This window comes from Mesoplodon densirostris, chromosome 6 (assembly GCF_025265405.1).
Source record: "Mesoplodon densirostris isolate mMesDen1 chromosome 6, mMesDen1 primary haplotype, whole genome shotgun sequence".
NCBI lineage: Eukaryota > Metazoa > Chordata > Mammalia > Artiodactyla > Ziphiidae > Mesoplodon > Mesoplodon densirostris.
The window spans coordinates 20,896,026-20,910,414 of record NC_082666.1 but is presented as its reverse complement, the minus strand read 5'-3'; the positions used below and the strand labels follow the sequence as shown (position 1 = coordinate 20,910,414).

Below are 14,389 nucleotides of genomic sequence, written 5' to 3'. Positions count from 1 at the left end.
AGTCATACTCAATATTATTTGGTACATATTATATTACTCACACAAATGCATTCTCACTGGCATGGTATCACCTACATTATTATAATTTCCATTTCCTTTCCAATCCCTTTAAAGCCCATATCTGACCCTTAGACTTATTAAATTGCATTGTTTTAAACCACTTCTCCAATTTGTCAAGGTCATATTATGGTCATGTTGAATTTTGATCTTGACAAAGTATTAATCAGTCTTATCAACTAAAGAGAACTGTAAATTACTAAATCTACATGCCTTTCTATCATCCTAGTCTTGATGAAAATATTAAATAGCCTCTGGCCCAGGATTGACCTCTACATATAAAACTTCTGTCCACTTTGGTTGAGGAGCAACTATAAATGAGTTTAATTGTTCTACCTACTTTGTTTCCAATAAATAGGTATCTGGTGCTGATCTATTTTGATAAATTTGTGAATGAATTCAATTAGTAATATTTTTATAATATTAATATTTAATGTCTGATTTCAAGTCGTGGATGAAAAAATGCTAACATCAGTGAAAACTACTACTTGCCCAAATAGATTAATAATAGTAAGAACAGTTAAAGTAGATTTTAAATCTACTGTCATGTTTATTTACTTTCCTGAATTGTTCCCACTGTGCCACTTCCTTACTTTCTGAATATGACAGGTTCGTGCATGACGTCCTCCTCTAGATGCTGTGCCATTAAGAAATCTCTCTGATTATAATAGGTGATTATCTATGATAGATAATAAGATAAATATGCTTGTGCATTTTCAATCACAAATCCATGTCTTGCACAATGAAATGATTTTACTTGTTGCTTGATCACGGGGACTTCTTCCTCTGAATAAATAAGACTTGACTTTGCCCCTTTATGCAGTCATCTGTTCACAGTTCTGCCTCTCTCCAGTAGACTGTGTCTCCTTAAAGACAAATGAATATTCATTCATCTTTGATCCCCATTGCTTAGCATGCATAGTAATTGTTCAACAAATATTTGTTTAATAAGTTAAACACCAATATGCCATGAAGTAGGAAAATCTGGAGATGTGAGTGGTTAAGATGGGGGGTGTGATTAAAGGACCCCTCTGAATTCTAAGAACAACATACTTAGGATGGAATGCATGAGTAATCAAAGGGGCTGACTACTTGACAACTAGTATGTATTCAATTTTCAAATTCTATATTATAAGCATCCCTGAGTGTAATTTGAAATGGATAGACAGGAATTTTTATTTTATTTTTTCTAATGAGGAAGCAGTGTAGTTCTCTATTCTCATGGCCTCTGTGGCTTCCTATGAATATTTCTCCAATATCTTGACATAATCATTTTCAGGAAGCCAAGAGAGTCCAAAAGAAAATGACAAACAACAGAAATTGCTTTCATTTTCTAGTGTTTGGAAAAACATAAAAATAGGTTTAAGTTTTTCAACCATACTTAGATTTCATGAGATTTTACTTGGTTTATAATCAATATGATAAGATGCATATATATGTATATAGAATCATCATTCATTTTAAATTGGAAATAATGTGTATTCCCATGGCTGATTTGCAAACTGTCAATAATAAGAACCAAGCTTATGTCCTCCTAAGTCTTTTGTAGCCCCATTTTAACACATTCTTCTGAAAGTTATTTCACTTCAACCAACCTAGATACTTTCTAAAAAAACAATAGATGACTTTTTAATATTTTCATTTCAAAATGAAAATATTAAAATATGCTAAAAATTGGTGCAATAATGGAAGCTACAACTTACCATGTAAGTTTGTTTGTAATTGAGCAAAATATGTTCCAGCAATTTTTGCATTGTATTTGCCTTTCTCTCTGTAATTATTAACCCTTTTTCTTTCACTATGGAATGTGAATTTTGATTTCTCATCTTCAAATTTGCCTTTAACTACATTTCTACCCTTATTTTTCTTCCGTCTGGAAGCTAAGTTTTCAAGAGAAAATTTGTTTCCACAAATATTGAACGTCTTCACGTTAGGAATAATTCTAATGCAACTACTTTGTATTTGGAAATGTGCCACTGTGTTTAGGAAGGCTAAACACATACTTTTGGGTAAGTTCAAAAAAGATTACTCCAGTGATTCAACCAAATATATTTCAAGCATATTGATAAGAATTTTCAAACTAATTGTGTGTGATAGCCATCAATTAAAGATGTAAAATGAATGCCTGCTATTTTAAAACATAATTAAGCCAAGGAAAAGCTGTGCATTACTAGCATGTTCTGTAAAGATAATTGGCTCATTAACTAAATTCTAACAGCCCATTCACATTTCTAGATTTTAATTGAAGAATGGATGGAAATAGTAAGGTGAGCTCATTGCCCAATACACATAAGCATGTGACAATTTTAATTTCTGCAGAAATGCCAATATTGTATGAAATCTTATTAATAATGTGATGGAATACAGTGAATCATGCTGTGAAAGAAGCACATATTTGACTGTTGTACATGTGTTCACACACACACACAAACACACAGATACACACACATTTCTTTTCTCTCCTCTCTATTCTCATTTCAGCCCCATTTTTCCTTTTCTTAGATAACTGGTATCATGAATTGAATATAAATACTTCAAATCCATGCTTGAATTTTTTACTATATGCAAATGAATCCATGAAAAATACATGATTGCTTTGAGTTTTAAAAATTTGTATACATGTCATCATGCCAAATATGTAATCTTGAAAATCATTTATCATGTATATAATTAATTATTTCGAGCGAAGTATGGCACTGCATCTTAAAAATAGTTTATATATGTCTTTTGTAAGCAGCATAAACTGGAATTTTTAAATTTATTTTTATTGTCTCTGTGATCAAATGTATTGTGATTATCGATCTATTTCTCCTTTATTTTTCCATGTTTTATCCCTCCCAGTACTAACTTCGTTTAAACACATTTTTCATTCTCTTTTTATGGTCTACCTTTTTATGAATCATATATGAAGTATTCATTTTTAGTGTTTTCTGAAAAATTCGACATATATTTCTAACCTTAAAAAGTCGAAAACTAATTATCTCATCTTCCGCCTAAGCGGTTCATGGACCCCTCAAATTTTAAATCTGATCTCCAGTATTTCAGTATATTATCTAGTGTTTTAGTTTTACTTTGTACATACCCCCATTGGCTATTATTTTTTACACTCAAGCGTTATTCAGATTCATTCCAACATTACAAATTTCTTTGCTGGTCATTGTTCAGTGCACCTTCCTACTGCTTTTTATGCTTATTTTCTTTCTTACTGAAGAACATTCTTTGTACAATGGTCTCCAATCTTGCCTAAAACACATGAGAATTATGTGAGAAGTTTTTAAAGCTCCCATTATTGAAACACCGCCTAGATCACTTTGGTTAAAAAAAAAAAAATCTCCAAGTATTGGCTTCAGGCATCAGAATATTTTTTAATGCCTTCAGACAATTCCAATAGCTGCTGCTACTGCTTTAGTCATTTTTTGTTGTTGTTGTTACAGTTTGTGGGTGGTAATTCCTCTTTGTCTATGAATGAAAATTTCTTTACTTCTTGTTCTTGAGTAGTTTTTAAAAATGAGGTATAGAATTTTAATTTGGATAGCTATATGTCCTCAGTACTTTGAAGATATTATTCTGTTGTTTTCCAGCATCTACCTGTTTTCTGATAAGACAACGGATATTTAAAGCCAGCCCTCAAAAACAAGGCTTATTATTTCCAGGGCCCCCTTGAATTTCTGGGTTTCAACTCCTCCTCACTACTCTAATGTTGAATTTGTTTTTTCCCCTTAAATCCTGAGACTGGGGATCCCCCCCTTTTTTGTAGGCTTGTTCATTTATTGCTTGTTCATTTGCTTTTTATGTGTTGCTACATGTAAAAGCAACATATCAAAGAAAACACAAGTATAACAAACTGTGTGTTCAGATTGGAAGAAAGGATTCTCAGTATCAGTTCAGCCTATCCTATTGACTGAAAGCATTTACCTTGTTTCTTTTACAACTAACTTGAATATTATGAGTCTTACATCTAATATACAGTACTCTTTACCCTTCTTGGAATGTCTATGCTCGATAAGGACATTAGTTGATTTGTCACTAATATTGCTTTTCCTACATGTGACCTCATTCAGAGTTCTATCCTGTCCCATATACACAGCATAATCTTATCTTTTGTATCGAACTGGCATCAGTTTTCCTTTTTTTTTTCGATTTACTTTTAAGGTTTACTTTTAGCAGGACTGTACTGAAACACTCTTACACCTTAATAGATCTAATTGTCTGGACTTAAAATAATAGATTTCTGTATCACAGGGGCATTTGTCTTTACAGATACTGATTTCTGTTCTCTGCACATGTTTTCATGTTATATGCCCAGTGTAATATGAAGCGAGTTAATTTATTGTGTTACATATAGTAAAGAATCCAGCAGAATAATGTTATTTAGGGTTTTTTTTCATTATTTCTATGAATAACAACAACATCAACAATAATAGTAATAGAAAAGATCATTTCTACCTGTAGCAAGTCTCAGTTTTTTTCTTAAATGCAGTAGAAGGCCCTTCACACTCTATTTGTCAGCTTGGCTTCAGGTTTTCATTTTGTTGGCTAGAAGACAGATAAAGGGGATTATGGACAGAACTGAGCCTGGTTTCTGCTCATCTCCAACTTGAATTCTTTCAAGGGCTGCAAAATATGATTCAAGTATTTCACAGGCCTTTATAACCTTTGTCATCTGTCTGGTATATGCGCCATCGTGGGTGGATTTGGAACTGACATTTTATATCTCTGATCTCAACTGGATAAATATTTGTTTAGACTGACTATCAACATAGAACACAGACATTCTCTTCTGATGTATGGATGATAGAATAGTTCTTATCTGGGCCCCTATGGATGGGGCAGGCGCAAAGTAACAGAGGGCAATGAGGCAAATTTTCAATGAACTCAGATTTTATATTTTCCTTTAGGTAAAAGAGTGGTTGCTTCTATACCAAAAAACTATTTCTTATCATTTGGGTTACATTAAAAATATCTCATATATACAGCCATTTATCTGAATCTATAATAGTGACTTGGTTTTCTCAAATACATTATATATGGAGTCCTTTAGGTTGGAATTAAATTAATCATGGATGTATGTTTTTTTTTCTATTGACTTCCCATCTATTTACCCCTAGGAAAACTCTCTTAAATAATTAAGAGAAATATTTTAGGCAACATTATGTAAATCATCACCCTTATTAGATGAATTAATATTCTTGAAGTTATAGCTCATTTCATGGAAATCAGATTAACCTGATGTTATGGGCATAGTCATTTATCAGTAAGTTATTTGTTAATATGCTCAGTATGTGACATAAAATATGTAACTTTAATAAGAGAATGGATCACCTCAAATAATTTAGCAAATCTTGAAAATGATAAGGATTAAAACTGTGGATGTATAAAGGACACAGAAGTTTGGAGAACTTTAAAACCATCTATTTCTCTCCTGTTTCCCTCAGACAAGGAAATGAAGGCTGACACTTTAGCATGGTTTGGAAATCCTTCTAAAAATTATCTGACTTTCTCTTAGAATTAACAAGTAATTTAAAGTTTTAAGAACTGCAGAACTGATCACATGAATTACCATAACTTAGTCAAGAATTTTTTTGAATATCCACCTTTTGACAAACATTGTACATATATGTACCAGGCTGTAAAGATGAATAAAATCATCCTTAGTCTCAAATAACTGAAAGAAAAATCCCCCAATATTAGTGATTACTGAGGAATTAAGGATGATGCTATGAGAAAATTTTTATAATGTGAAATTTATTAAGTTAAATAAAACATTTTGCTTTTGAGATTAGAATGCCTTGTTTTTGTTCTAATGATACTGATGATAGATAGTGCTTGTATTTTGCAGAAGTTTTATGGGAGCAAAATAAAAACTTGGTAATGTGATATAAATTTGGTCCCCCAAGGCGATTTTTATTGTTATTTCTATTGGTGTTGTTAATGAGAGAAATTTCTGTGAGCTATTGGAAAAGAAAATGTGGATATCAATATCTAATCAAAAAGAAGGACAAAATAATGGATAATTAGAGAATATATATAACCAGTAAATTAAAAATATACTCACATGCTAAGGAAGCACAGTGGTGGAAGTTTTGCTCATCATAAAGCTTTAACAGTGAGTAGAAGGTATCTTGGTGTCTTGGGTGTGGGAAGATATGATAACAACCAGTGATAGATCCGTTGTAAAATTTGGAACTGTTTCTTTGGTATTAAATTTCACTTAAGACCTGTGCTTCTGGACAGGATGGAGTGATAGGAACTGGATTTACTCTCCTGGCTTAAACTGCTTCAAGTAAAAAAATATATATATTAAACAATAATTTTAGACATTGAACAACAAACAACACAAGACAACGGTTGTATAAAGCTGTTAGTTATAATGATAACCCATAAAAACCAGTAGCATAATGTTTTGTGTAATACAGTTAAATGTTGGTGTTTGAACAAGTCCCTGGTCACCTGTAAAAAATAAAGGTGGATTCTCTTTTCATATTTATTAACAAAATGAATTTCATAGGGATGCAGTATTTAAATATGTTAAAATACTACAATTACTAGAAGAAAACATTTTTGTTTAATAAAAGTTAATTTTTAAAATGTTTTTATATTTTTATGTGTTGCATTTATTGCTTTAAGATTATACAAATATGTTTTGATATAATTTAATACATGCAGCATCAACTAGAGTATTCAATACACAGAGTATTCAATGGGTATAGCCTTAGTAGTGGGACCAAATTAGCCCTAGACTAACTTGTTTCAGTTGCAGCCTAATAAGGCTTACAAGGAAGCCTCAAAATGATCAAACTATTTCTTAACTACCTCTTTGAGCAAAGTTACAAATATTTAAAAAAATACAAAAGCGCCCTGCAACCAGTAAAGTAACATTCACAATATCTGACATGCAATCTAGAATTACCAGGGATGCAAAGACGAAGGAAAATATAACCCATAACAAGGAGAAAAATTAATTAATGAAAACAGACTGAAAAATGGTACAATCAGTAAACAAAGACATTCAAACAGTTATTGTAACTAATTTTCATAGGTTCAAAAAGGGTAAAGGAAAGCATCAACATCTTAAATAGACATATAGAGGATATAAAAAAAAAACAAATTGAGTTCCTAGAGATGAAAAATATAGTTTCTGGGGCTTCCCTGGTGGCGCAGTGGTTGAGAGTCCGCCTGCCGATGCAGGGGACATGGGTTCGTGCCCCGGTCCGGGAAGATCCCGCATGCCGCGGAGCGGCTGGGCCCGTGAGCCATGGCCACTGAGGCTGCGCGTCCGGAGCCTGTGCTCCGCAACGGGAGAGGCCACAACAGTGAGAGGCCCGCATACCGCACACACACACACAAAATATATATATATATATATATATATATAGTTTCTGAGATGAAAAATAAACTGGATGGGATTAAAAGAGATGAGGCAATGCAGAAGCAAAGATCGACCTACCTGCAAAAGCAAAATTTTGTTATTATAATATAATCTGTCACACTGAGTAGTCCAAATATAAAGTCTGAAATGAAAAATGCCAGCTTGGTCATCTTTTTCTTTTTCTTTTTCTTTTTTTTTGCTGTATGCGGGCCTCTCACTGCTGTGGCCCCTCCCGTCGCGGAGCACAGGCTCCGGACGCGCAGGCCCAGCGGCCATGGCCCACGGGCCCAGCCGCTCCGCGGCACATGGGATCCTCCCAGACCGGGGCACGAACCCGCATCCCCTGCATCGGCAGGCGGACTCTCAACCACTGCGCCACCAGGGAGGCCCGGTCATCTTTTTCCATTTCAAATTTGCTTTACCCTTTCTGGTTTGTGCTTCCAAAAATAATTAAAGTATAAAATTATGAAAATTATATTCAATGGTATTAAAATTAAGCATCTAGCCATTTTATGGATTGCCCTGCATAATGCAAATATCTAAAATCTAAATATTATGTGTATATATAAATATATGTATATATACATATATGTATATATATATCTCACTAGCAGAATGAAAAGAAAATATGAAAGTACAACACAGGTTGTGGAGGAATATAGTAAAGGAAAGTAAAATTATAGTATTTTTGTTTTTAGATATAGTTGCTCTATGCAGTGGAAAAATGATATACAGATTAGCATATTTTATTTTCTGAGAAGCATGAATCAATTTGAAAGGTGAAAGGGCAGATGAATTTAAAGAATCATTAATTGAAATACATTATCAGTCTTCAATTTTTTTGTTACTGACAACATCCCCTTTAAGGTTTTCAAAATGCTGAAAGGTGGGATTCCAAGATTTTTAGTTGCTATAGAAGCAATTATTAGCAAATCCTTTCTTCTAATCTCATTACAGAAAATAATGCCCTTTGTGCCCAGAGAACTCCCATTAGAACAAATAGCTAGTGGGAAGCAGCCACATAGCACAGGGAGATCAGCTGGGTGCTTTGTGACCACCTAGAGGGGTGGGATAGGGAGGGTGGGAGAGAGGGAGACGCAAGAGGGAAGTGATATGGGAACATGTGTATATGTATAACTGATTCACTTTGTTATAAAGCAGAAACTAACACACCATTGTAAAGCAATTATACTCCAATAAAGATGTTAAAAAGAAAAAAAAAAGGAACTGCATTTCGGAGCAGCTCAGAACATAGGGTGTAGCACTCTGGAGCTATCCCACATTTCCTGTGTCTTCTTAAATATTGTGTATATATGCTATGTATTTATATCTCCATCTAAATATACATCTATATCTCCTAAAATACTGTCTCACATATAATGAAGTCACAGTTTCCAGATAGTTGTTCTGGTAGTCATTAGACAAAATATAGTCTCATTTATTTAAAAAATGTGAAATGAGAGAAATGTACGAAAAACTTGATCCATCTTCTGACTGAATTTGTGGTATTAGTACCTTCAGAAGAGGAAATAATTAATTTATTGTAAATTATTTTATTCCTCATTTATTAGAGAGGAAATTTATAAACTGAATCTGTTAGGGCTTAAAGGGTTTTTTTCCAGAAGATAATATCTGTGGTTCTCACCTTACACTGAGCAGTATATCACTAGTGAACAATCTGACAAATATGTACATTATTAAGTTATTTTATTTTAACCTGGCTTTTTAATACTATCATCTGATATACATCATATTAACTGACACTGCAATTTCTTCCTTGATTTGTATATTTTTTTCTACAAACACTTTGCATTCCAACTTCCACATATCTGATTTACTCATCCACGTGATGGTCTTCATCTTCAGACATCTTGCTGTCTGGGCTGTTCAACCCTGTGACAGTAAAAGCACACTCACTAGGGACTAGGAGTTTGAGAAGGACTTAGAAAATTGTTTGGAACCTGAAAAAAATGTCTCCAGAATATGAAAAAAATCTGCAAAATTGAGATCAAAACTTGTATAATTAATATTTTCAACTAATATTACTACAACAGCAATGTTACTCAGCTTTCATATATAGTTATCTATAAATTATATTGGATATGTGACTTGGGCATATTTTAATGCATTTGATAACATTTAGGGTAAAGCTTCTAAAAGGGCAATTGCCTAGGACTGAGGAAGGTTTAAAAATGGCCCTGCACAGAATGAACTCGAAGTGACTTCAATGGGAGGCAGGGGCAGAGATGCTGGACCCGGAGAGTGACAGAGCAGGCGTACATTGGAGAGAGCTCTCCTATAGAGGAGAGCCAAGCATTTGTTACTTATTGAGGGCGGAGCATGAAGGTAGTGGACCCTATAATGAGAATCCTAGGATTGCTCCTAGATTTCTAACTTGGATAAATGACAGGACTGTACTCTTTGGTGAATACTAAAGGAACAGCAACAGCAGCAAAAGTCTAAGAATGGAACTTTAACATATCACAATACCACCTTTAAAGTAAATTTGGCATTCTTCTCCTTTTTGAATGAATGAAAATGCATTAATTAAAGACATACACATTCACACACCTGCTAATATCTGCTCTTCTGCAATCATGTGTTTTCTGTATAGTGTCTAAATATCTATTCCAGTTGAAGTAGTGCTTAAACACTTCAATATGCCTCTTTTCAGCCAAAAAGAAAAACTGTCTATGACTGTTTCAACATATTTTAAATATATGTATAATCATTGCCAACTTATCTGCTTTGCAGATACTAGTTTCCTATACAATATTTAATATCTCCCTTTATTGAAAATGTCATTGCTTAGTATTATGATTGTTTTTCATTTTTATTATATGTCTGAATGTTAGAATTATTGATTAATCTCTTTATTAATGGAATGCTCTCAGCACAATGTTAAATACTCTTCTTCTCTACCATTATTATATGTTATTTTAAAGATTTTCCATACAGTGAAAATTCAGGCTTTTTGAAGTCAGTAGGATAGGCTCCAGTGAGTAAAAGAAATGCTGAAGAACAACAATATGAATTAAACAAATTTAAGTAGTTAAGAAAGCACTAATCTAGTCATTGAGAAATATATACTAATATTTACATAGTATGTATATATAAATCAATAGTTTCAAAATGAGATAATCTACTGAACAAAATATCTTAAAATGTGAATTAAAAGATGTTGTAAAATCTCTATATGATTAAATTACAAAAATTTTTATAAGCTTGGAATATAAATAATAAGTGCATTTTTGTCTGGGAGACAAGTTGTTATCTGGGAAACCTCAAGACATTTTGTAGATTATCGAAATCACTTTACTAGCAATCTTGAGCATTTCTCCTATCAACTCTATAATTAGTATTGCAAACTAGCATTATGACTCTATTTCACTATCAGGAACATTGAAGAAACTATTTCAAGTGCTAAACACTGGTTTTAACAAATAAAAAACAATTCATCTGAAGAAGATGTTACAATGAACTGAGGAATTAAAAGATCTCAAAGTAGAGAAATTTCACTGACTGCAGTATAAACAACTTGAGAGTAGACAGTTTCTGTTTTTCCTGTTTGCCCTCCAAATTTTGGAACAGTGTTATATGCACGGTGCAGGGTAATAAGCAAATATTTAACAAATGAAAAGTACTGAATTCATTACCTTGTGGTACAAATTAGGATTTCTTTTGTACTAACTAGAAGATTTTAATTTCAGCATTATGAATTATTAATGTCTTTATCTGATTCCCAGTTCTGTGTCAACCAAACTTATTTGAGTGATAATTAGAGGACTTCATGTTTATCCTATCTTCTAGGATTTCACTTTTGCATATCTGTTAATTCATAATTTTGATGTTTTTATAGCACAACCAAAGACTATAAAAACACATGGAGCAAGCACTTGCCAAAGAACTCTAAATAAAACAGGTCTCAGATATGAAATTAGAGCCATGCTTGGTTATACTTCTAAGTGCTTCATCTAAAGAGAGTAAGTGCTTCATCTAAAGAGAGACCTGCAACACTGCTGCATGAATTAATCACCTAGGGTGACTTTTAAACCTACCAACAGCTGGCCCCTCTATCATATCTGATTTTATTCAATAGTCTAAATGATAATAATTTTTTGATCAAGAACTTTATTTTACTGGTTGTAAAGGTGCGTGCATGCACGCGCACACAATCCCCAGTGCTTTTAAAAATTGTGGGACAGAATTAATCATAACTATTGAGTTTAAATGTCATTTATCAACTTACTAAAGTGCAAGCATGCAGGGAAAATAAGCTAAAGACAAGACTTCCATTTTTCAATTTATTTTTAAAAAGTCTTGTAGAGATCTTTACGAAATTAACACAAAATGGTGGTACCAAAAATCTTTTTGCTTTGTTTATTCCCTAGTCTGTGGCAATGTAAACAGTGGAAGTTAACCCAGAATTTAAGTTAAGGAAAGCTATATTGTATTAAGTTTAGCCAAAATTCTCTAACTTGTCATCATATTTTTTTCAAATAAATAAAAGTTCTATTCTCTTCCCTCTCTCCTCATCTCCCTTAAGGTATGTCAACTCTAACCCCACCCCCCCATACACACACCTTGTTGCCTCTGACATTATCTCCTCTACTAGACGTGCTTTTGTACTTATTGCTACACAATAGTTCAACAATAAAATGTGATAAATGCAGGCAAAGGTGTTTCAAGAAAGAAGGTAAATGTCCTTACACATTTTCAACATAGAAACAGAATTTTTCCAAAATGAGTTACAAAACAGCAAAATTTAAAAAAGAATAGTTATAGATAAAGTTTGCAGGTAATGTTGTCATCCCTCTTAAAAGAAGAGGGATAAGGCACAGAAGAAATGTAGTGTTGAGGACAATGAAAATAAGCAGTTATTGCAATCTATTTTTGCTGCATTCAATGGATAATATTTAGAAGACAGAGGCTTGAGTGCTATCGTTATTACTTGTTTGCCATTTGATGGTGGGCAAAATATTTAATTTCATTGGGTTTCTCTTTCTATGCCTCTAAAATGTGGATTCCCAGGCTAAGAAAATATTTCAAATCTTTTCTAGGTCTAAAAGTCACAGACCTTAGTGTACCCTTTATAAAGGCCACATTTTCACAAAAGATAGCATTCTTGTAAAGCACCTTTATAGAAAGAAAAAGCTATATTTAGGAAGTCCACTCAGTGTCCAGGGTTTTCTGAAGTCGTACTGCTGTTTATAACCAGGTGTAGGCCAGTAGGACAACACATTTGCTTTAATAACTGTCCAGATTTCTTGGAGTTAAAGATAAGTTTTTCATTATTCTAAGTGTTGACCTAAGAAATTATTGAAAATAAGAATTGTTCTAATTTCTTCTTGAATTGCCCAGTTCTTACATGGCCTGACATGAAAGGTGATTTAAAAGATTGCATTTACGTTTGGACATATAGCCTTCATCCTGCTGTTTCATCACAGACCTCTTACAGGATAAACACGTGCAACCATTTTGAGTTTCTGAATGGGAGTGCTCCTTATAGTATTTTCCCCTTATAAATTTCTTGCCAACTTACTCCGATTTGAATGCAGGTAGAAATTTATAAATTTCTCCAAGAACTTATTTTTATTTTTATGAATCTTACTGATTTTGTTTTAATACCGAGGACTTTATCAAATTCCTATACATTTGATAGAATAAAAAGCAAAAGCATAATTAGGAAAAATCCAAAAACCTCAAATAGAAAATAACATGCTATGTTGTTAGTAACAGAAATTAGCACAAATAGACAGAAAAACCGACCACCATTGTAAACTGAGCTTTTAACTATGGGAGTCGCCAGGAAAAGGAGGGTTACCTGACTCAGGGGTCTTCTCCTCTTTCTTTGCCTTCTTTTAACAATCTCGAAAATTAAAGAAAGATTGAAATGACAATAAAAATAATTTATTTCCCAAACCATTTGAGAGTAGTTGCCAACACAATGCAATGTCTCCCCCAAATCCTCTAGTATTTCCTACAAACATATATCCAAATATAATCATGAAAATTAGGAAATTAACACTGACACATGACTACAGAGCTACTAATCCTCAGACCCCTTTCAAGTTTTGTCAATTATCCCCATCATGTCCTTCATAATAAAAGGATCAGCCCAGTGTCACATGTTGCATTTAGCTGTCCTGTCTCTTTAGTTTTTTAATCTGGAAAATTTTCTCAGGCTTCCCTTGAATTTCATGAACTAGAAAATTTTAAAGAATATGGATCAGTTATTTTGTAGGATTTAGCTGTTTGTATTTGTCTCATGATTATTCAGGATATGTGTAGTTGGCAGGAATAACACAGTGGTGAAGCTTTGTTCTTCTCACTGCTTCCTATCAAACAATTTTGGCAAACTTTTAACTTGTAACCTTACTGGAATATCATGTTACTCATTTGATTAAGGTGTATCACCCAGTCTTCTCCATTGTAAAGTTATTTTTTTCTCCTTTATTATTAATAATTTTGTGGTAAGGCACTTTGTAATTATGTAAATATCCTGTTCCTCATCAAACATAATTTACTCAATTTAATTATTAAACTCAGTATGAACTCATAGACTCCTATTTTATTCAATTGACTATAATACGTTTCTACCATTATTTATTTTGAGGCTTAGATTGTTCAAGATTTGTGCAAACCCCTTCAGTTTGGCTTCTATATCCTTTGATGTTTCCCAATTATTCTTTGATATCTCCCTTCTTTTTTTTTTTAACATCTTTATTGGAGTATAATTGCTTTACAATGGTGTGTTAGTTTCTGCTTTATAACAAAGTGAATCAGGTATACATATACATACATCCCCATATCCCCTCCCTCTTGCGTCTCCCTCCCTCCCACCCTCTTTACCCCACCCCTCTAGGTGGTCACAAAGCACCCAGCTGATCTCCCTGTGCTATGCAGCTGCTTCCCACTAGCTATCTATTTTACCTTTGGTAGTGTATATATGTCCATGCCACT

The 14,389-nt window shown here is 33.2% G+C and overlaps 1 protein-coding gene across 1 annotated transcript in view; it reads right to left on the bottom strand.

Annotated features, from left to right (window-relative positions):
- The window catches only part of LOC132491593 (ferritin light chain-like), a 36,594-nt gene extending 26,569 nt beyond the window's left edge, over positions 1 to 10,025 (bottom strand). Inside the window, exons 1-2 of the mRNA XM_060100458.1 lie at positions 9,998 to 10,025; positions 9,265 to 9,319 (exon numbers count right to left, since the gene is read on the bottom strand). Coding sequence (XP_059956441.1) covers positions 9,265 to 9,319; positions 9,998 to 10,025 — 83 coding nt within the window. The remainder of the gene's footprint in view (positions 1 to 9,264; positions 9,320 to 9,997) is intronic.
- Between the last annotated feature and the right edge of the window lie 4,364 nt (positions 10,026 to 14,389).